Source organism: Zeugodacus cucurbitae, chromosome 5, assembly GCF_028554725.1.
Source record: "Zeugodacus cucurbitae isolate PBARC_wt_2022May chromosome 5, idZeuCucr1.2, whole genome shotgun sequence".
Lineage (NCBI taxonomy): Eukaryota > Metazoa > Arthropoda > Insecta > Diptera > Tephritidae > Zeugodacus > Zeugodacus cucurbitae.
In genome coordinates this window covers 10,641,466-10,664,377 of record NC_071670.1, presented here as the reverse complement: position 1 = coordinate 10,664,377, position 22,912 = coordinate 10,641,466, and the positions used below count along the sequence as shown (strand labels likewise).

Below are 22,912 nucleotides of genomic sequence, written 5' to 3'. Positions count from 1 at the left end.
AATGGATGATGTCCGATATGTTCGCTGCCAAGTAATACCGTGCCGAATGCAAGTTATCGAGTTGGCACAATGCTTGCTAGCTTTACAACTACTACATACTTTACTTGGGGGGGTCAGGATTGTTTCAGCAAAATGTAAAAGTTTTCACCGAACGAGAAAGTATAGTACAAGAGCGCGCAGCTTTGCAACTGAACGTAGGAAAAAGTGTTGGTTAACAAGATTTGCCGAAACCGATGGCGTAGTTTGCCTGCCAAATGTTTTTGCGGTTTAGAAATGGCGGACACATGTTGGATCTACTAAGTGGTAGGATAGTGGGCAGATCGGTGGTTAGCTGTACTTGTAAGTTTGTGGGTTAGCTGTGTAAAGCAGCGGAAAATTTTTGGTGGCAGTTTGACTGGAAATTGTCAGTTGGTTTGGCAAGGATCGAACGATAGGGGAAACTTGCAAATTTTTAACAGGACATACTAGTTTTCGCTTTGTAAGTGGGGGGACAAAATATGATGAAAAACTTTAAAAAATACTATGCGTGCCAGAGTAAAAGGTATAGATAAAACCTTAAGAAAAAATTGGTGACTTTTTGACAAAAGATGTTATTTATGGAACTAGATACGGTAACTGAAGTATTATAAAAGAAACTTATAGCGGACTCATCCCTTGTTATACTCTTCTCATTACTCAAACCTTGAAAAGTGGGTTTCAAGCATTAAATAGTCCAGCTCCGATAACAATGTTAGGTCGCGGTCTAATTAAAGATAGCTTCCAAACGTGATTTTGAAATAACGCACGACTAACTCACGAAATATCAATCCAATCATTAGAAAATAGACACAGTCGTCATTTGAATTATACCAAATTCCAGATTGCCACGACCATATCCATACCATACCAAAGGAGGCCTATATGAAATGGGCAGGGACCATTCATTTCTTCATTTTGCAGTTTATTTAATAAGAACTGTATCAATGAAAGTATACAACCTCTTTGATTATCTACGTAAAATGAATGAAAAACTCTACGTAATATGCATGTTTTATGGAAAGAGAAGCCAGCTCGAAGTGTTTTAAAGTTGAAGTTAACGTGTAGGAAACTATTCTGCACTGTAGAAAGAATTTCAAAAAGGTCGAGAAAAGACTCTGGGTATATAAATAGAAGGCTTACTGTAACCAGCGTCTGAACAATTGTGACAGAATACGTTCCAAATTTTTTTGAACTTGTTAAATTTGTGGAACTTCAAACGATATGCGCTCAGTTGAATATATCGGAATTCCAACTTTTTTAAATCGTAGAAGAAATTTTTGAAGTAATTAACTTCACAGTTGGACTATTCAATCTACATACATATCAAGACAAAACATAGTTTAGATGTCTTCCCTATATCATTTACTATTGGCAGGGTATATGAACGGTCCACTTAGTATTGCATTTATGAAAAACGTCAGTAGCTCACCACCAATTACCCACCAAAATCTTTCTCCCATCATTTAAATTTATTTCCACAACTCATTGCATGAATAATTCAACAGTCAATTTTAGAATCTAATATGAATTTAAATAGATAGGTAGAAATAGATAGATGATAGACTACGAATGCGGTAAATATGCTAAATATGCAGAAAGGATACCTGCACAGATTCGGCAGGTCCATAGAAGCTTATTGATAAGCTGGCGAAATAGAAGCCACAAGCAATAAGGAAATATGAAATTGATGAGCGATATAGGCATGAGGTCCGTCTTTCTTTTTGAAAGCTCAGATGCTAAGATATACATACATACATATGTATGCTCGTCATAAAAGTGATTTAAAAATGTAATCAGAAAAATAAAAACCGTATTTTTTCGTGAGTATTGCACACATTTACTACACACAGCTAGTTAGTTAACTATGAAGGGGGCATTTCACTGCATAGTATCTAAATGTTCGTAGATTGAAAAATGCAAATGAGCAAAATAGCGAAATGAAATTTGAACCAGAGAAAAAAATTTGGATATATTTTTAAGCATATACATGTAACGGTATGCAAGCCCAAGCTTGTATGTTAGTAACAGGTATTCTTTCGAACTAAGCTATTGTCTTCATTTCATGAACATATTCATTGTATGCAAATCAATCTTTTCATTCTTCTCTGGTTTGTTTTTCTATATTATTCATTTTCAATTCTAGCACTTTTTTCCTTTTATTCACTAATTTAGTTTATTTAAGTTTTTTACTTTCCATTTACTTTACTTGTTGGCCTAATTGAGCTTAGTGGTAGGTGTTTTAAAGTTTTTAAGGTCGAAGCAAATGACATCGGGGTGGATTAAGTATATGTTTTAGGTTGCTTTAAGATAGAAATAATTTTGATCCAAAACCGTTAACAAGATTAGTTCCAGTGATTATCCAAAATAAAGGGCAGATCCTAAAGTTCATATCATATTCACTTTTCGTTCTTTCTTAGGTTCGGTTGAATTTGTATTTGTATTAAGACTGATTTTATAGAGCTCGCCGAGGTACAGAGTATCTAGACTTACTAGGTTAGATGATACTGATTTCAATGAATTCATCGAGGTACTGAATAAACTTTATAGGTATTGAGGCTGATTCTTAATCCGATAATAATACATAGAGAATTACAGTTTTGTCCTTCCTAATGCTAAAACCTATTTGGTCCATCACACATCTGCTAAGAAGAGATCTATAATATAAAATAGTTTCTCTGGTTTACTAGAGTGAAAATCGAGGTTTAGTATTTAACCTACAGTTTCTATCAGGAATTGTTGAGTTGATTCAAACTATCCTCCTTACAGACAATTTCGATATGCAACAAACATTTTATAACAGCAATGCTGTATAGATCAATCAGACAATGTCTACATAGTCCGAACTCTAAGAACCAACGAAAATTTCAAATTAAATTAAATGGTTGTTAGAAGATTTAAAGAGTTGGACCAGTTAAGGAAAATAATTTATCTATCGGAATGCATTAAAAACACCATAAAAGGGCTCAATAATTACTAGAAATTTAAAAATATTTTGTTCACATATACGAAAATTCTTCATTAAAAATTTTCAAATACAAAACTAAATGAATATGCATATTTTTGACTCACCTCATTCAGTTGCTGCATGCTCTCCGTATATATACTATACATTCATATCGCAGATAAGTTATTTTTGATATTTTTTTAACATACATTCATGTCATCCCTTTGGGATATTTCGTGCACCGCTTACCCACTTGTGCAACTTTCAGGTTTATTTTTCTAAGTTATTAATTCATGGCCGACATGTCCGCAGAGAAATCAATAGTGTTCAATGATGGAGTGCAGAGTTGACGACCTCGATATCATGCTTTTGCCTATTTCTTTTGTATCTGTTTTGCTGAAAATAAAAAAAGTGATATTTTTCAATATTACATAAAGTGGATAGTAAAATCTGGTTGCAGACTACTAATGTATTTAACTTTAGGTCGATTTTAACCGAACATTTTATCCTCTCGACTCCTTGATCTCTAATGAATTTATTTAATTTTATTAAGTAAGCACACAATTTGAGTGATATATTCGGTATAAAGTCCACTAGAATACTTATATAAATATATATATATGTATATACATCTGCTTTACAGTAGCTCTAACTAAAATATGATATTCCAATTAGCTTGCTCTGTCAATGTCAATATGTGGCCAACAAGGACCAAAACCAAAATTTATGTAAACAAAATACCTTCTGTTAAGCCAACTAGCTACAGTAGACAGTCAGCCAGCCTGTCAGAAAGCTAGTCCTTGAACTAAGCATCGTTGGGAAGACGCCTGGGGGCGCGGCAAAGCCGAACTGAGCGTCATTTGTGCGGTGTATTAATCCACTATCGAAAGCGATTTTGTAATATTAAACGCCTCCAAGCGACAAACACTACAAATGACCGATGAGCGGGTGAGAGGCGACAAGTGCCGAGGGATAACATGACTTTGATATGCAAATTATGCGGTCAGTAATGAAAATAATTGTACCTTGATAAGCCAAGCCATGAGCTAGAATACGATACACGGCTGGTGACAAAACCACCGACGACGACGGTGCCAGCTCGCGAGGCATGGCAATTCGCGCAACAGCTGGCTTGGTTGCCTGACCTTGCATCTGCATACAGTGGCTTAACAACAATAGCAACACAAATTGCAGTGATTTGAGCTCGAATGACATTTAGTGACCGGTGGCTGCATTTAATTGCAAGCGCGGCGGCGAAGCGCTCGATTGATGGCGTTGGGAGTCAGCCGTGCAGATGAATGTGTGTGAATGAAACAAATGCGAACTCATTGCGCAAAAGAAAACTGCTTTGCATATACATATGTATAAGTATACAATCACACAAAGCCGTGACCAACTGGCGGGGACAAGTCAATTAATCAAGGCACAATGGACAAGACAAGCCAAGCCAGCATAAGGTAATGCTACACTGGTGTTAAGGGTCGCCGGCTTTCTCTACAGCTATTTTATGACAAAGAAATATCCCAGAAGTGCAATGGTTTCGTGGTTCTCTCCTTACGCAATATTACAGCGAGCTCGCTTCCGAACAGGATTCCAATATTTCTCCAGCAACAATAAGGCGAGCTCAAGAGTTATGAGTCATGTATTGCAATCAGATATTCAGGGCGGACATAGTAGCCTTCCTATATGGCCGTAATTAATCAGTGGCAGATGAAGGGACTACCAAATTCGGAATCGAAATAAAATCAATTTTGATTAGATATCGTGGATCCGGCTAAGTCGGCTCCAGCCGGATCTTTCACTGGAAGCCATTAACAATATAGTCTAAAAATGAACTGAAATTTCAGAATAGTGCGTTAGAATCGTTATCGATACGAACTCCAACGTATAATGAAATTTTACCCAAACTGGAAACCCAAACGTGTCTCCATATGGGATTGGTACTAGGTATGTGGATTAGTTGGCGCAAGCAAGACCATCAAGTGAACTCAGGGATTCTAGATATACTGATTAAATCGACGAAAAGACTAAGTACTATGGCTTGTAGATCGTCGAATGTATGGATCCATGTGAATTTAGTTCAAGGAAAGATTACGGACAACCCAGCATTAAACTGAAACTTTCGGACAACGAACTCAGCGGCTAACATAACTCATTATTAATATCAAAGTGGAGTCTTACCTTTGCGATCAATTCGGAAGTGAACGTACTTGGCTTCTAGTAATCGGCACTTGAGAACGAAACCACAAAATATATTATCTTGGTGAGAACTACAGTACTACTGTAATGACACAAAATAAAGAGTTCTCCTAAGTTAGGAACTTAAGGATCCCTTCCGTATCGCCTCAAATTCCACGATATTCATGGGTCTTTATAGCTCTGACTCTAGAAACTTTTCAACTCCATCCCGACCCACTGCACTAACTGCGTCTGCATGCTGCAGCAACTACCGTATTTGCATTTCATTTAATTGGATTAATTTGACGACAAACACGGCTGGAAAGCAACCACACCAAGTGCACAGATTCCCTGGCTAAGTGGTAAAAGTGTGCGGGCAACGACGTGGTAGACAACAGGTGACAAAAGCAAATGAATGTTAAGGATTGCAGCAGCACAAAAGGTATGCAAAGCCATGGACAAATAATAGACAGGCACAGGCACATGGTACACCCTAGTGTTATTGGGCACTTAAGTGGTGGTTGTGGGTTTGTCCACGCTTGGTGACAAACAACTAATAATATAAATGTTGTTGACGCCTTCTGTTGAATGCCTGCTTTGTCACTTGTTGTTACCGGTGTTGACACTAGTTAATGATCGGTGGATTTATATAGAAAATCAGTGTGTACAACAAACAGATTAATTGGCGAGTTTAGAGTGGTTATGGGAGTGAGAACGTAACCTGGCTAATTGGAAGGATGAGGAGGGGTGCAGGGTGTAAAGGTATATTTTATACAAAAGGGAGAGTGTATAGATCTGAATGAAAATAACTCCAAATGTTGAAGTGACCAAAGAAAATTTGGGTCCAGTTCCTTGTAAGCGGGAATTCTTGGCAGCGAATATGTCAATATGAATATTGGTTGTTTCTCAAAATATTTCTGGACGAGTCCAAGTTAAATATATGTAGCATTCTAATGATACCTATAACTAATATTTTATTGAGAAAAGTTTGGAATTTTCGAAACACCTAACTTTTACAATAAATAAATAAATAACATTTGTAGCAATTTTACAATGACATGTAAATAGCGGAAGCAAACCAATATTGTAGTAAAAAAGACTATGGCGGAACGTTTGGAAATTTCGAAATACTAGGATTTAAATAAACAAAATGATAAACTGTACTCAGACCTTCATAAATGTGTATGTGGAACGTTTTGGAATTTTCGAAACATTCTGAATAAATTATCAACTATATGTATGAAAAGTAATACGAAGCAACCCGGCCAAAAATTTAATTTTTTATGTGAATATCTGAGTGAAAGAGGAACTATTGAATTTTTCGCAAATATTACCAAAACAATTTTTTTTTCTTCTGATTTAGGCATAACTATAAGGCTAAGGCTATGCGTTATGAAACGTAATTCGTGAAAATAACGTAAATTTTCTAACCAATACTAATAAGTAAGTAAGGAACGTTTTGGAATTTTCGAAACAAATAAAATAAACTCTAATGTATGCTTGTGAAAGTTAATATGGAATGTAGGAATGCATATTTGCTGTTATGTTTTGATGAAATTTGCTTTATTGCTGTTTGGAAAGAATGGGATAAGAGTAGTAAGCCCACCTAGCAGTTCTAATTATAGTATATACTGCTAGTAATTATTCTAACCGTGCCAAAAACTCTCTTTTTTGACATTCTGAACAAATATTTCCTTCACTCAAGCTCAAGTTATAGTACGCACCTGTGTCAGCCCTAATATTTGCAACGATATTCCAATTATGTCCACTATATTTTCCTTCTGCTACTCACTTACTGGACGCCTTAATAAATCTTAATTATGCGACTGCTAATAAATCAAAAATTTACCTGAAAACAAAACTATTTGGGGTTATGAATATATGAGTATGTAACTAAGTGTATGTATCTGTAAAGAAAGATGCCGCCAGCCACCAACCGGTGACTTTTATGATAAATGTAATAATAATAATGCCACGTGTGCATTATAATAAATGAAAATTCATAAGAATGTGTGTAAGCTGGACGCCCATTAAAACTTACGCCATCACTACGGTGTACGCCACCGTCGGCGCGACGCCTACTTCAAAGCCTACAAAATCTCGGCCGAAAGCTCATTTTAAGCCCAAAGCATTCGTTTGCGCATAATTGTTCATAAATTCAATTTATGCAAGAAAATTACGCACACAGACACATACTACTACTTAGAGAAAGAGTACACTTAGAATAGGGACTATACACCTATTCACACTCATCGCGTTAGGTGGAAGATATAGTTTTCCTCATGGTGATGTCGTTGAACGTGGAACGGCATAACTGAGCAAACGAACGAAGAAACAAGAATAAAAACATCTAAAAAAAAAACAATTGTGGGGAACGACCAAGGAAATCGCTTTCCAACTTCCGTCAAACTCTTATACTCAAGAAAAAAAAAGGCGCGAAGACGCCAAGTAAGCAATGGAATAGGGAAATTTCGCCGGTTTTGAAAATGACTTGACTAGTGTGGCGACCGTAAGGTGTTGTAACAGCACTTAAGAAAAGATACCAGTAGGAATTTGTTTGATCATACTTGCTTTTATCAGGTCTGAAGACATTTCAACATGAACTCTTGCCTAAAACCCGAGTAATCTTTTACCATAAAATAAGTTACAAGGCGAACTATATCTTATAGTAGAGTTCATTTAACCAAAAATTTTTTATTAACCGGTTGAGAATTGCAGACACATTAGCGTTTTGAAGGAAATATTGGCTTGCTAAAAAAAACTATGGCAGTAAAATATCCAATCAGATGGAGAAAAGAGAGCAGTTCTGTAAAAAGTGAACCTCCGATAGCACATTATCTTAGATATCGGAAGATCTCGGAGTTGGCTCGCCAAACCTTGCGAAGTTCTTGTAAAGCTACGAGATTCAACAAGTACAATTGCTCTCGAATCGTTTATGGTAACCACTCGCTCATTTACACTGACTCATGGTCATATCCGTGGTTACCGAAACTCACTCAAGTTCCAGCAGAGCTTTCATCATATCCCAACCAAATTTTCTTTTCACTCACCTGTCTCGCCTGGTCGGCTACACACACGCTAATGGCTTAACAGGTAAATGTAAATATTTATTTATGAGACGCCAGAAAGTGGTAGACTCCAAAAGGAAAATAAGTAAGAAAATGGGTGGATGCCAGCGCATATATTAGAACGTATTGTTTTGCTGTTGTTGTTATGTTACTTTTCTGTAATGCAAAACTTCTTCAAATGAAAGACTAAGTTTGATAAGCACACGGCTTTTATTTCAAGCCCTTTGAATAATTTTTGAGTGGCGTCCAAAGGTATTAGAAAGCTTTGAAATATGCGTCAATGATTGGAAAAGTAACATTATAATCAGTTGAATAGCGGATAATGAGAGTAAAGGAGAGAGAGATATAAAGAGAATAAAAGAGAGAGGCATAAAAACAATGAGGGAATAGAGTAAAAAATATTGAATTGGAGAGACCTTATAACAAGATTTTCTTCGGTTTACCAAAGATCTGTGATCCAAACCCCTATAAAAGGTCTGTAAAACTCCAAATCTCCAGCCAACTCCCTTGTTCATTGAACCGATACTGAGCTTCATTTTACTAACCTCAAAATTAAAACACCGCATGAAACACCCTCTATTATCTTAGAGAAAAGAGATCTTATTAGCAATTAACAAATTCTATGCTTAACCAGCCCGTCTACAATATTTATCAGTTCAGTCAGTATGAGTTCGCCTGTTAATCCGTCAAGTCGTGTTCGCTTTAAAGTGTAAGTACTTATTATTCTCACGATTTAATTAATAAGTACTGAACAACTGCCAAGACAAGTGCATTGTGATATAAATAATAACAACAACAGCAAAAACAAAAACAATAAAACCGGTCATGAAAAAATCCCCTGAAGCTTTCGACGCTTATAAGTGAAAACTGCGCTGCTTTACTGTGTAGATAATTGAAGATTCCACCAATAGGAGCTGTTGATTACTATCTAAACATAGATTTGGTTTTCTTAATCGGAAATTTCTTGAGGAACTATCTTAATTTCTGGATTTAAATATTGCAGGACACCTTTTGAGCTAGACTCGCATCTATTCCATGTATCAAATACTTTAAAAACTAGTATATTTTCTCAGGAATCTTTGATGTACTTCAAAAGATCGACTATTAACTCCGTACGCCCCACCAATAACGATGAGTAGCTCATCCAGCGATTGCTCGAGCTCTGCAACATCAGGTATATACTGTGAAGGACCTCAAACATCTCCGACTACAAATCAACAGGAAAGTTTACAAGAAGAAGGAACTAATTCTTTAGACTACACCTTGGCTAGAGCGGATCTACTAGACAATGAGGAACAGTGTAATATTTTACGACGACGTATTACAGATTATGAAATCAGAAATTTCATGGAGGTAACTATATATTAAAAACATCTTTGCAGAATATTTATACAATCTCCCATCTCATTTACTATTTCAGGTGTGTAAGAGTCCTGAATTCTTGGACTTCAACGTCGAACACTTGCAGCGTATTGTTGAACATGATGATTTGAATGTAAGCTCGGAAGCGGATATTTTTTGGGCCATCCGACGTTGGTATAGATACGATGAGGAGACACGAAGATGTCACTTACCAGATTTGATTGCCTGTCTACGGCTAACACAATTCGATGTCGATTTCATATATTCACATATAAATACGCTGCCTGGCTGTGAGCTACTCGTGAACAAGGCTGTAGAATGGTTGCTCCGACCTTACGCACGTGATACCATAACAATGCGCTACACGAAGGCGCGCAAAGTGCTACAAACCGAAGAAGAAACCTACTGGATCATTGTACAAACCCGAGGAGAGGTGAGTGAACACGGACTTATGAAGAGTTTAGACATAATCATAATATAAAGGGTGATTTTTTAAGAGCTTGATAACTTTTTTAAAAAAAAAAACGCATAAAATTTGCAAAATCTCATGGGTTCTTTATTTGAAACGTTAGATTGGTTCATGACATTTACTTTTTGAAGATAATTTCATTTAAATGTTGACCGCGGCTGCGTCTTAGGTGGTCCATTCGGAAAGTCCAATTTTGGGCAACTTTTTCGAGCATTTCGGCCGGAATAGCCCGAATTTCTTCGGAAATGTTGTCTTCCAAAGCTGGAATAGTTGCTGGCTTATTTCTGTAGACTTTAGACTTGACGTAGCCCCACAAAAAATAGTCTAAAGGCGTTAAATCGCATGATCTTGGTGGCCAACTTACGGGTCCATTTCTTGAGATGAATTGTTCTCCGAAGTTTTCCCTCAAAATGGCCATAGAATCGCGAGCTGTGTGGCATGTAGCGCCATCTTGTTGAAACCACATGTCAACCAAGTTCAGTTCTTCCATTTTTGGCAACAAAAAGTTTGTTAGCATCGAACGATAGCGATCGCCATTCACCGTAACGTTGCGTCCAACAGCATCTTTGAAAAAATACGGTCCAATGATTCCACCAGCGTACAAACCACACCAAACAGTGCATTTTTCGGGATGCATGGGCAGTTCTTGAACGGCTTCTGGTTGCTCTTCACCCCAAATGCGGCAATTTTGCTTATTTACGTAGCCATTCAACCAGAAATGAGCCTCATCGCTGAACAAAATTTGTCGATAAAAAAGCGGATTTTCTGCCAACTTTTCTAGGGCCCATTCACTGAAAATTCGACGTTGTGGCAGATCGTTCGGCTTCAGTTCTTGCACGAGCTGTATTTTATACGGTTTTACACCAAGATCTTTGCGTAAAATCTTCCATGTGGTCGAATAACACAAACCCAATTGCTGCGAACGGCGACGAATCGACATTTCACGGTCTTCAGCCACACTCTCAGAAACAGACGCAATATTCTCTTCTGTACGCACTGTACGCATTCGTGTGGTTGGTTTAATGTCCAATAAAGTAAACTGAGTGCGAAACTTGGTCACAATCGCATTAATTGTTTGCTCACTTGGTCGATTATGTAGACCATAAATCGGACGTAAAGCGCGAAACACATTTCGAACCGAACACTGATTTTGGTAATAAAATTCAATGATTTGCAAGCGTTGCTCGTTAGTAAGTCTATTCATGATGAAATGTCAAAGCATACTGAGCATCTTTCTCTTTGACACCATGTCTGAAATCCCACGTGATCTGTCAAATACTAATGCATGAAAATCCTAACCTCAAAAAAATCACCCGTTATATTCCCAATACAGCATAGGTACGTGGACAAATGTCTTATCCGCTATAGCAAAGCTCTAAATGAATGGCAGAAGTGGACCGACATAAAACTGGAGCGCAGTAACTTTTGTGTAGTACAATTGGATCATATTATCATCTGTATTGGCGGCTTAGAACGTAATACCAAGCCGAGCAATCATGTCAATCGCTATAATTTGAGTACAAAAACTTGGGAGCCAATGCCATCGATGAAGCAGCGTCGGGTTTACATGAGTGTCGCTTGCTTGGATGGTAAAATATATGTCTGCGGAGGGCAGAATGAAAAATACCAAGCTTTGAACACCGTAGAAGTGTAAGTGGTTTCGAAAAAGAGTAAGACCAAGAGACCGTCTACAGTTCACACATCTTTCTAGGTTCGACACGATTGCTGGACGTTGGCAGACTATAGCTACCATGTCCGTACACCGCGCCGGTGCGGGTGCTGCAGTCTTGGATGGCAAACTTTATGTGATTGGTGGCTTTAATCGTGCACATTTACGGTTTGTGGAACGTTACGATCCAAAGAAAAATATTTGGACACAATGTGCGGAAATGAATGAGGCACGCGGTTGGCCTGGAGTGAGTGCTAAATGTTGATAAAATCTAACATCTTTAACGAGTATTTTTAGGTGGCGGTACATAATGGGCATATTTATGCGATCGGTGGTTGGTTTAATGGCGCAATGAGAACAGTCGAACGCTACAGCTTGTCCGCTAATAAATGGACGACAGTGAGTTTTGTGATTACTGAGTTCAATGAGAGCTTATAAAATCTTATAAATTGTTTCTCTATAGATATGTTGCCTGAATGTGGCACGAGGTAGCATTTGTGGTTTGTCTATGAATCAGACACTGTGGGCGATAGGTGGCTATGGCGATGGTGCACTGAAGGACACTGTGGAAGTCTACGATGATGAAAATGATAAATGGCTGGAACAGAAAATGTTACCAGAAGCTGGGCGATATGTGCATTGAGTGTTTAAAACTTAGAGCATGAAAAATAAAAGTGATAAATGTAAAGAAGATTTTTTCTGTATTTAATCTAATGTGGCAACTCAGTAAAATTTTAGAGCGTTTATAATTGAAAATAACTCTTATACATTACACATAAATACTCTAGTTCCGAAGAAAATTACTTTTGTAATTATATGGCAACCCTTTTTTAAAGCAAATGCCTTATCAAATTCATCAAACAATAATTAGCTTATTACAAATCCAAAGCATTAAACAATAATCTATTTAGAATAATTAATGGGAGAAAGATACTTGACTACAAAGAGAGAGACATTTATTTGTTTCTTGCCATTGAATGGTTTAAATAGTTTCCAGATTTATTTAAAACTTCATGATTTTTTAGAGATGTATTTCGTTTACTCTATTCTTCGACGATATGGAGAATATAGCCTTAATATTTCCTATGGATCAACAATAACTTTTTGGAAACTGCATAAAAGAGATGAGATGAAAGGGGGCTGGCCCTTCCGCCCTTTTGTCTTTTATCTTTTTCGCGGCTATGTTTAGAGCTCGTATCTGGCAATAATATACATCTTTGAAACGACGCTTTGCACGATGAGTTTTGATATTGCGTTCAGCAGTTAATGACGTGTAAACATGGAGTTCACTACCGCCGAAATTCGCGCTATTTTAAAGGTTTTCTTCGTTAAAGGCAAATCCGCTAGAGAAACGTTCCGTGAGATTAATGGTGTTTTGGGCGATGGCACTCTATCACATGGAACTGCGGAGGAATGGTTTCGACGATTCAGAGCGGGTAAAAACGACACCATGGGTAAAAACATCGAGTTAGACCGACATGTGGCATCTCGTGACCTCGCCCAGCAGATGAGAGTTAGTCACCAAGCCATTTTAAACCATCTGCAGAAGGCTGGATACACAAAAAAGCATTATTTGACGCAAAGACACCGTCTGGACCGAATCAACGCCTGCGTTATGCTGCCGGAAGGGAGCAAACTCGACCCTGGCGACGAAAAATGGAGCACACACGACAGTATCAGGCGAAAACGGTACTGTTCAAAGGCCGGTGAATTGTCCCAAACAGTGGCTTTGTGTTTTCTGGGATTGAAAGGGAATCATCCACTATGAGCTGCTCCCATATGGCCAGACGCTTAATTCTACTATATACTGCGAACAACTGGACCGCTTGAAGCAGGCGATCGACCAGAAGCGTCCAGAATAGGCCAACAGGAAGGGTGTAGTGTTCCACCAGGACAACACACTACGTTGACGACTCGTCAGAAGCTACCGGAGGCCCGGATGGGTAGTTTTATCGCATCCACCATATAGCCCGGACATAGCGCCAAGTGATTACCACCTGTTCCTGTCCATGGCGAACGCCTATGGTAGTGTAAAGTTGAACTCAAAAGAGGCTTGTGAAAAATGGCTGTCCGAGATCTTCGCAAATAAGGAGAAGAGATTTGACAACATTATACTTACAAAACCAAGAAGTTATTAGCCACATTTTATTAACAAAAAGTTGCCATACTGATTAGTCCATTTAAGAAGAAGAATTATCGGAATTAAGTGGAAGAGAGTAGTTATGACTTAACTGAAAGGTTAGTACAGGTTTAATTATTTAGCCTGAAATACTGTTAATGTACATCAATTTAGTCTCACTGTAAGATAAGGATATGCTGGTATATTTCTATTTTCGGATTGTAGACCTCAATGGACCGAATTATCTATCAATATTACTCTAACTGGCTGCGATTTGATAGTAATTCTTTTTCAGGATAGAGTTATTCAAAATTATCTGTTCTGACAACGGAGTCTATTGCATTTTCATCCTCGATTGAAAGACTAAAGCAATGAACATTCTCTCTTAATCAGAAAATCTATAAATTTATGAGTCTGTGATTAAAAAGTTTGACCAATCTAACATTTATTGTGTTCATCTTGCCTATTTAAAGAGTAACCATAAATTCTGCCTAGTCCATTTTAAAGCACAGCACTTAACTATCACGAGAGATAAGAAGAGGGCGATACAAATGGAGAGTGGGTTCGCAAAAAACTACGCTAAGGAAAGGAGTAAATTTTATTCAATGAAAGCTCAATTGTTGTCTTCATTATCTAAGTTTGTACTTAGCTTGCGCTCGGCATAAGAGACAAACTTAAAGCTCTTAATGCTAGAGTCTAAAACAGGTTTTTGAGTATTTTACATTACAAAAGTATTATATTTATTAGTCGCCGACGAACACTTGAACTTAACGGATTGCAATGCTCGGATGCATTTTTGTATACAATTTGTATTAAACAGTTATTAAAAACAAAAAAATGGAGCGTTGTTGGAAAAGTGAAAATAAACCGATTTTAGCGAAGAGTGATTTGCATTCCGGCGAATCAAATGAGAGGGAAACCATTATATTAAGCAACTGTGAATTAGAACAAAGTGATATTGATGTGATAACGCAACATTTTGCTTATGCAACGTATTTGGATTTGTCATATAATGAGAAAATAGGTAGGAAATTCTAATGAATGTGAGGTGTGACGTATAATGAAGTAATTATAATGCTGACTGCTTGTCTCGGCCGCGCACTAGACAAAAAAAAACTTGTATTATTAGCGCATATGCTGATTGCGCATGCTCTGTGTAACAGCAACAGCAATAAATTTAATTCATTTAGTTTGATTTGCATTTAATTGCATTTACAAGATTCATTGCTAGCGGTGACTTTGCTGTTATTGCCGAGATAATTATGAGAGGCTTATTATTGCTTTTGTTTTTGCTTATTTGCATTATTTGTTGATATTAACAATTTTAATTGTTGGTTGTTATGATACTGTTGTTGTTAATTATTGGCGGTAAAAATGCCGGTATTTGATGTTACATGAATGTGGTGAGGAGAAATAGGTGCACAATTTTCATTATTTGTTTAATTAGCATCCCATTTACATGAGGCCGATTACTCTAATTCATGATAGAGCCCTGTGACAGTTATGTGACCGTTATAAAATGAAGCAGATCACACCTTATATTACTCAGAAAACGGTAGCCATCACCTCTCCGGCAAGTAGAACAGTCTTAGCATTTTTCAGAGCAGATCAGCCGTCTACTACTTCGATAGTTCCTCGGTCATGTGGAACCATGTTTAAGTAGCGGCCACGAAACCAATCAGAAACTCTTTCGAATGGCATTTATACAGTGGCAGACACTTCTCTAGAGTAGTATCAAGGTTACGATTGTCGATCAAAGTGAGCAAACGCGAGATTAACCGTGCCAACGGCTTTCTCGTGCCTAATACTCAATGCAACTTATGACCCAAGCGGTTGTTGTTGCTGCTGGAGCGTCAAAAAGCATTCCTCCAAATAATTTTAAAGTATGCTACCGAGCCCTTGACTGCATAAAAATCCAGATCCGCTCCAAATACATAAATCCGACTGTAGTGAAACCTACTTGGGCTTTCGAAATTCCGGTAGTCTAAGTTATCTCGCGCTCCTTCAACCGGGCGTCTGTCAATATAAGCTGGTGTACTTTTGTCGCGTTATACTGCGTGGTAAGAGCGGGGTTCTTGAGGAAGTCTCATCATAAACCGACATACGACTACATTGAAACCCGTTAGACCAATTGCTGAGGGTTAACATCGATGCAGAAAAATCCAGCGATCCTTGATTTAACTCTGCGAATTCATTTACAAAAAAGAATCGAAACACCTAGTAATATTACCCAACGTCGAGTCCTGAATAACTGAGAAGACTAATTCAAATAGTGTATATTACCCCAGTCTACTTAGAATCTTTTAGCCTACTACAAATAACACAGAATTAAGTGATCTAAAAGTTAAATCAAATCTTCTACTTTTAGCATCCATTAAATTCCTACTGACCCCTACAACGCTGTACCTTAAGGACTGCACGAGTTGGCATGAAATAAAGTACAGCTTCAGTACTTGCATGCTGAAAATTCTAGATATATCAGGCTGTCCTATTGACTACCAGGAACACTTCGCGAACTATGACTTTCCGACGTTAGAAAGTCTCACGCTCAACTGGCAACCGAAAGTGGATTGGCAAAAGCTGCTAGGAAAACTGAAGGCGTTGAACAATCTAAAGCTTGAAAACGTTAGCAGTCAAACTATACAACTCACAAGCGCAAAAGAAAACCCACAAAGCTTCGAAACATTGCTACTGGTGCTGTCCGATATTATAAACGAACGCGGTCAATATTTAAACAGATTGCATAACTTACAAAACTTGGACACGCTCTATCTGGAGCACGTCAACAATGTTACAGACGTTGATTTGTTAAACTTGATAAAAAGTTGCGCGAACTTGTCAAAAATAACTTTGGATTATTGTGATGGCGTAACGAAGAATTTCATATTCAGCACAGCTGAGTTCTTGCGCGAACGTGATAAAGATGAACCACTAAAGGCCCGCCTCAATCTGGAGATGTGTGGCTGTGCTGGCATTACAGATGATATACAAGAGGTAAGTCCCGAGTTCCTACAAAAATATGGAGTCTTTCTAATATTATTTATTATTTTTTAATCCACCCAAGCACCCTCTATATGCGAAAGCTGAATCCGCTTTGAGCTTAATATTATTCTTCGAGTGCAAACATCCAACGACTAGCTACAGAAATGAGTGAGTACATAAATGATTTTTTAATTGTGTGAGACTTGAATTCACGAGCAGTCGCTTGAAATGGAATACAAATAAAATTCAAACCAAAGTTCGGAACCGAGAACTGCCACAAATTCGAGTTCCCAACAATTTTACTACTTAATATTGAGTTCTTTGAAATTTGTTTCTCAAGATAGGATCTCTTGTAGATCAATCTTATGCACCCTATAAGACCTACGTCGGTCCGATCTCCAAGATTTGATCCTGAGCCCCTGAATACTAACTTGTAACAATTCGTAGATTGCGGTCCGGTTACCATTCAGAGGAAACATTTGGAGCCCCCAGATACGTTTTCAAATTTCCGTCAAGAACCTGAGTAGCGGATGTTACCTCAACTGAGAGGTCAAATAATTTTCGACCTGTTTCCTAAGATAAGATGCTTTGACCAATTTCAGACAAAATTTTCGTTAAAAAAAAATCATATTCTCTTTTAGAACTATTGAACAAAGACTTTGAAAATCTACGTTCCAGTTGTAAACAATTTGTCCTCTTGAAAACACTCTTAACTATAGGAATGCCTTTCGAGATTCAAAATACATATATACTACATTTTTCTCTGCTTTCAGCCTCATCATACCCTCTACGTACTCTTCGAAATCTACAAGAAGCTCGTAAATCAACCGGTTGCACAGCGATTCGCCACCGTTTGTGAAGATTTCGAAAACGCAGCTATCGAAGAGGAGCGACATCTAAAAATAATCGCTTGTCGCAAAGCGAAAATCGTACACAATGACATCTATGATGCTTACTTGGAGATTACGTCTGAAAGGAAAGACTTTTTCAACAAGCTATGCTGTGAAAATGCTACAAAAATGGTGCTCATTAATCGTGTAATCGTCTTTGACACGATACTTGATGATTTTCCAAAACTGAAGCGCTTAAGGCTGCTAAATTGCTTTATCGATGAAGAGAAGTTTCCTAGGGATAAGCAATATAATAATATCAGCGATTTGGAAATATTGGGTGCGAATGCTTTTCGACTGTGGCAAAGCATAGCGATACTTTTTCCGAATGTCGGAACAGTTCACCTAATGGATGCCGCACTCGAAAGCCCTTTGGAGATAGCAATGTTTAGAATACCACGTTTTAAAGACAGCACAGTCTTCCAAAATATCACGAAGTTCTCTGTGATTGGCAGTATTTTGTGTGATGAGGGCGTGGAGTTCCTAGCTAATCTAACACATCTGAAAAATCTCTCTATTGTCCGAAACTCAAAAGTAACAGGTAAGTTATTACAACGTTGAGATCCTATTCCGCAAAGTTTCGTCGAATTATATTTTTGAGACTATCCAACTGAGTCTGGTATTCTAGGACAAGTTGTCCAGCTTGAGTAAGAATACAATACAAGATATCGAAATTTTCTAAATTTTGAAGCTTCCTAACCTCACTTTATATTCTAATTAAAACTTTCCTTTTTCAGGCAAACATATCGCCGAGCTCAGCAGCATCGAGGAGCTCCAACTGAGTTACTGTGAGAATGTGAGCCACTACTACTTAGCAGACATCCTGAGCTCTTTATCACTACGGTCACTTGACTTGCGTCACAGTACATTCAGTGATGTATCTATGCACCTCACGAATCTCATGTGGTTGAGTTGTGAAACGCTCGTTACACTCAAAATCGACTGGAAGCTAGAACATACCATTACGGCATTACAAACGCTGCAAGCATTAAAGGATATTGAAGTGCGAAATTTCAATACAAATGCTTGTGCGATTTGTATGCGTGACGAACTGTTAAGGGTTCAAGATCAGAACTTACAAATTCACTCGCCACACTGCGCATGTGCTGAAGATATCCAATCACGTTTAATACCACGCTTTTTTCGCACGCTCATCGCGCGTACTAACATCACAAAGCTGACACTCGATGCTGAAGTTTTGTGTAGAAATCTCAATTACTTGCACCACCTGCGACACCTAACGCACCTCAGCATTATTGCGAAGAAAGCCGGGCTGGATGGTTTTTGCATACCAACGAATTTCTCACAAGCCGTTGGACAGCTTGTGAACTTGGAGTATTTGTACTTAGCGAGGTTTTTCTACTGCTACGACGACGTAATTTACATCGTCGGTAGATGTCGCAAACTAAACGAGGTTAGATTAAAGCAGTGTGTTGGGTTCTCGGATGTGGTGCCCTATGATCTAGTCGAAGTACTGAAGCACAAGCGCACTAAGGATCAACTGCCGTTCAGATTATATATGCTTAACTTGATGGTCGAGTCCAGCGAAACGTGCAGTGTGAGTTGTAATAATTTTTCATGGAAGACCTTTTTAGTTGAGATCGCTCTATTTTTATATTTTCAGGAGCGCTCGAGGGACAGCAATCAGGAAGTAAGTAGTTTTGTTATCCTTTACGAATGATTTTCTAACGATAATAATTTACTATATAAACAGGGTAACCGCTTTGAAGATATTGCAGATTATATAAAAGTGATTCTTCTTTAGAACAAAAATGCCTTCGAAAAGCAATTAAAACTATCGATTATCGAAGAAGTTATAAACTTAATAAATGAATGAAAAAACTTCGTAATATAATTCATTGTTTATTATTTCCTTCACGAACCCTGAGCGAAGTTTTTCGACACCAATATTCATGATCATCTATGTAGATAAACCAGTTTTGAAGCGCAATGACTCTGAACTCTTTTTTGATAAGCTCGCTTATGGATGAATTAGTCTATGAAGACAATTAACGAAACTCAAAGGGCCATTTTCTTAAGATTTTTCATTACATATTATTCAAAGATTTTGTCTCCGGCGATAAACTCCAAGTTCCAAGTGTCCAAGTCAATAAAAACTTTAAGGCGCTGGTTTCCTTATTAACAAACAACCGTTTTGGTTTGAAGAAGTCTCAGTACTTTGAAGAAAATTTTATGTTTCGATCTACGATGAATCTTGGTGCACGGACAACCTAGGGCATCTCTGACCAACCGATCAGCCGAATCTTCAATATATGTAAATGAGTACTACAAAGTCGGATCAGACTGGAGCGTAACTATAGCCAATATTTATTGAAAAGACTTTTGGGAGGAACGTTGAAGATATGATATTTGATAATGTCAATCAGATGGGAGCTATAATTTAGAGCCGTTCGAATGTTTTGAAATCGGATATGAAAGATGATTAATTAATGATTGATGATTTTAATTTCCAAAGTGGAAGCCGAGAGAGATATTCCTGAGATATAAACAGAAATGGTAACCAATCTGTAATAAAAACTATTACTCATTCTTTCGATTAATTCTTCAGACGAAACCGTCAGAAGAGACTCAACTGCTCAACTGTGTATTCATATTACAAATCTCTCGATTCTCTCTAAAGCTGCTGAGAGCAAATTTTTCACTCAAACTCTGGAAAAAACATATTTTATCCAATTTATTAAATTATATATTTTCCTAACGCACTTGCCACCTATAATTCATCCCAATCAAACACACATCCAGCCATATTTGGTTATAAATATCTCATTACATCACCGTCTGACTTCAGAAGCCTTAGCGACGAGAGTAAATTTTCCACTTTAAGGCGTCAGCAACAACAGCAACACAACAAAACGCATAAATAAATCTTCAAAAGGTGCGTGCCATATAAGAGACCTTTCAATTTACCCCATCAATGAATGGGATAACAGCAAGAAAAAAGGCTACAACAACACAAATAGGAAGAAAGACCACAAAATGAATGACAAAGCAATGATTTTCATCTTTTTTGCCACACATATGGAAATGATATGCCAGAAATTTGTGTAACTCACACATAATAGTATATTTAGCTTACATCCTTGGATACCGTGTCGGTGAATATTAGGCACATAAACTACGGCTGCGACTCCATCACAATGTTTGTTTGAAGACTAAATCAATTTATTGTATTTTTCATTGGAAATTCGAGTCAAATACGAGTTTTCTCGGATATTTATAACGGTACACAAAAAGATAAAAAAAAAATGATATTAAAAGTATTATTATTTAATGTTTGGGTGTGTGAGTATGTGTTGAACAATATGAGAAGCCTTAGGAAGAACCAAATCATAAACAACCAACAGGAAATCGAACTTAGAAATAAATATCATAACTAAGAACGAACAATATTTTCATCGATAGAATTTTTTATTATCTAGAGAGTTGAAATTCTGCAAATTATTGAGTTGTTTCCGGGTTTCTGAGTGAATTTTCATTTTATTATCATTTTACATTTTAGTGGGTTGTTTCAAAGGAAGGCAAGCACCCGACTTCTTCTAATAGCAATACTAAGACCGCAGATCTCCGAAAGTTACTCACACCATCGTTGTCAACATCTAGTAGAATGTTTTTAAGGAGACGAAGTTAGCTCCGTCTTTTAAAGAGAATAAAAACTCTGGGACACTAGATGACAGATTAGTGAATCAACAATTTTGAACAAAGACTGTTGACCGGAATGACTTCTAGACATACTTAAATCGCTTTCATTACATTGAGATCTCTGCAAAGGTAAGCCACACATAATCCAGTTGATTGATGATACCTGGTCCTTGTTTAAAAATCTAAAGCTAATGAAACCAGAAAAAGTAATAGAACAAAATTGAGACGGGTACGAAGACCATGACATATGCAGAAGCAAATAATATCTGACTTTCTGACTATACTATATTCGGGTCATATTCGTACGTAGATGTAAATAATCCGGATTTTTATCTTACTAAAGACTGTCAATTTGGCAGCACTATTCAAACTATTTATGGAAATTACTTCCCATAGAACAACTCCACGTTTGGATCTACGGACAAATAATATTTTTTAGTTACTTCATGCACAGAATGTCTAAATAGTATTTCAGGACTGACGACGAGCCATCATCTTTGATGGACGGTATGTATGCTTCCATTACATAATCTCTTCTTTTGCTTATTTCCTTCTGACTGTCAAGGAGTCAACAATTTTTGGAGCGCGGGAAATTGCAGTCTCCAAGATCCGATTTTTGTAAAACAGAGCAACTGAGTCTTTCGTCTTAGGAGAGCGTAGATTAATATTTAGTGGTATTTTCTGGGTATCTATATGAATATCCAAGAAGTAGTCGATCCTAAACTCTTGTGCTTGATTCCAATAACCTTGATTGCTTTTATGAGGGACTTTATCAAGTCGAAAATGTAGTCGGTAGGGAGGTTTCGCTATCATAATCTGATTTACGATCTACCGAGCTTCAAACACGCACTCAAGACACTAAACTACTTCAGTCGCCCTGTCAACACAAATAATTATGAAAGCTACAACAAAAGTTTTCACAAAAATTGTTGCTTTTCCACAAACTTTGTCAGAACTCTCCAACCAATATTTGGTTATAAATTGTCATTTCTAATACGAATGCTTAAATAATTCACACCCAATTTAGCTTTCACAAACTAATATATGCCTGACAGCCACCCATCATAAGCTATTTACACACCGCATAGCAGGCAACAATGCTATTTTCTGGTCAAACGCATCTATAAGCCTCATGTATTAGTTGTCTAGCAGTTGGGTCATTTCGATAGTTTAACGCTAATAAATATCTCATTGAAGTATGATCACTCATGGGTCTGTTTTCGATACGATAAACGATGGTTAAATCTCCTGTCAATACACAAAAGTAGGTGACTATAAAACTAATAATAGCAAACAATATGGGCAACAACAAAACAGCATAACAAAGTTATGCCATCAACGCTTAGAATACATAAATTGAATCAAGTGTTCCATCACTTCAATGCGATCAATAGGTCGGACGGTCGGTCATCGTAGGTGCATGTGTGTTTGCTTGTGTGAGGCTCCACTTCAGAGATATGAATGTGTAGTGTGTTGTTGGGCGCTTAGCAGTGGGAATATCTCAAGTTAAGGAAATTTCATTGCATGAATTTGCGAAAATTCTATAAACCAAA

The 22,912-nt window shown here is 37.5% G+C and overlaps 3 protein-coding genes across 3 annotated transcripts in view; 2 read left to right on the top strand and 1 right to left on the bottom strand.

Moving 5' to 3' along the window:
- The window catches only part of LOC128922203 (kelch-like protein 3), a 386,371-nt gene that overhangs the window by 293,979 nt on the left and 69,480 nt on the right, over positions 1–22,912 (bottom strand). The window lies entirely within an intron of this gene.
- On the top strand, positions 8,871–12,389 carry LOC128922206 (kelch-like protein 5). Its single transcript, XM_054231992.1, has 7 exons — positions 8,871–8,917; positions 9,282–9,561; positions 9,629–10,003; positions 11,373–11,689; positions 11,751–11,955; positions 12,006–12,107; positions 12,172–12,389. The coding sequence occupies exons 2-7, from the start codon at positions 9,340–9,342 to the stop codon at positions 12,349–12,351; spliced, it is 1,401 nt and encodes a 466-aa protein (XP_054087967.1). The 5' UTR covers positions 8,871–8,917; positions 9,282–9,339; the 3' UTR covers positions 12,352–12,389.
- Positions 14,586–19,418, top strand: LOC128921933 (uncharacterized). The gene is given in 8 exon segments (XM_054230975.1): positions 14,586–14,851; positions 16,196–16,821; positions 16,892–16,977; positions 17,583–17,593; positions 17,596–18,240; positions 18,437–19,255; positions 19,324–19,350; positions 19,414–19,418. Coding segments are annotated over 8 exon segments (2,406 nt in total). The 5' UTR covers positions 14,586–14,664.

What these genes read in the sequence shown, in the direction of transcription:
- LOC128922206 (XM_054231992.1), top strand. Translation starts at nt 9,340, where the DNA reads ATGAGTAGCTCATCCAGCGATTGCTCGAGCTCTGCAACATCAGGTATA. An exon ending in AGGCACGCGGTTGGCCTGGA is followed by an intron (nt 11,956 to 12,005) that starts GTGAGTGCTAAA and finishes GAGTATTTTTAG; the next exon opens with GTGGCGGTACATAATGGGCA. An exon ending in CCGCTAATAAATGGACGACA is followed by an intron (nt 12,108 to 12,171) that starts GTGAGTTTTGTG and finishes GTTTCTCTATAG; the next exon opens with ATATGTTGCCTGAATGTGGC.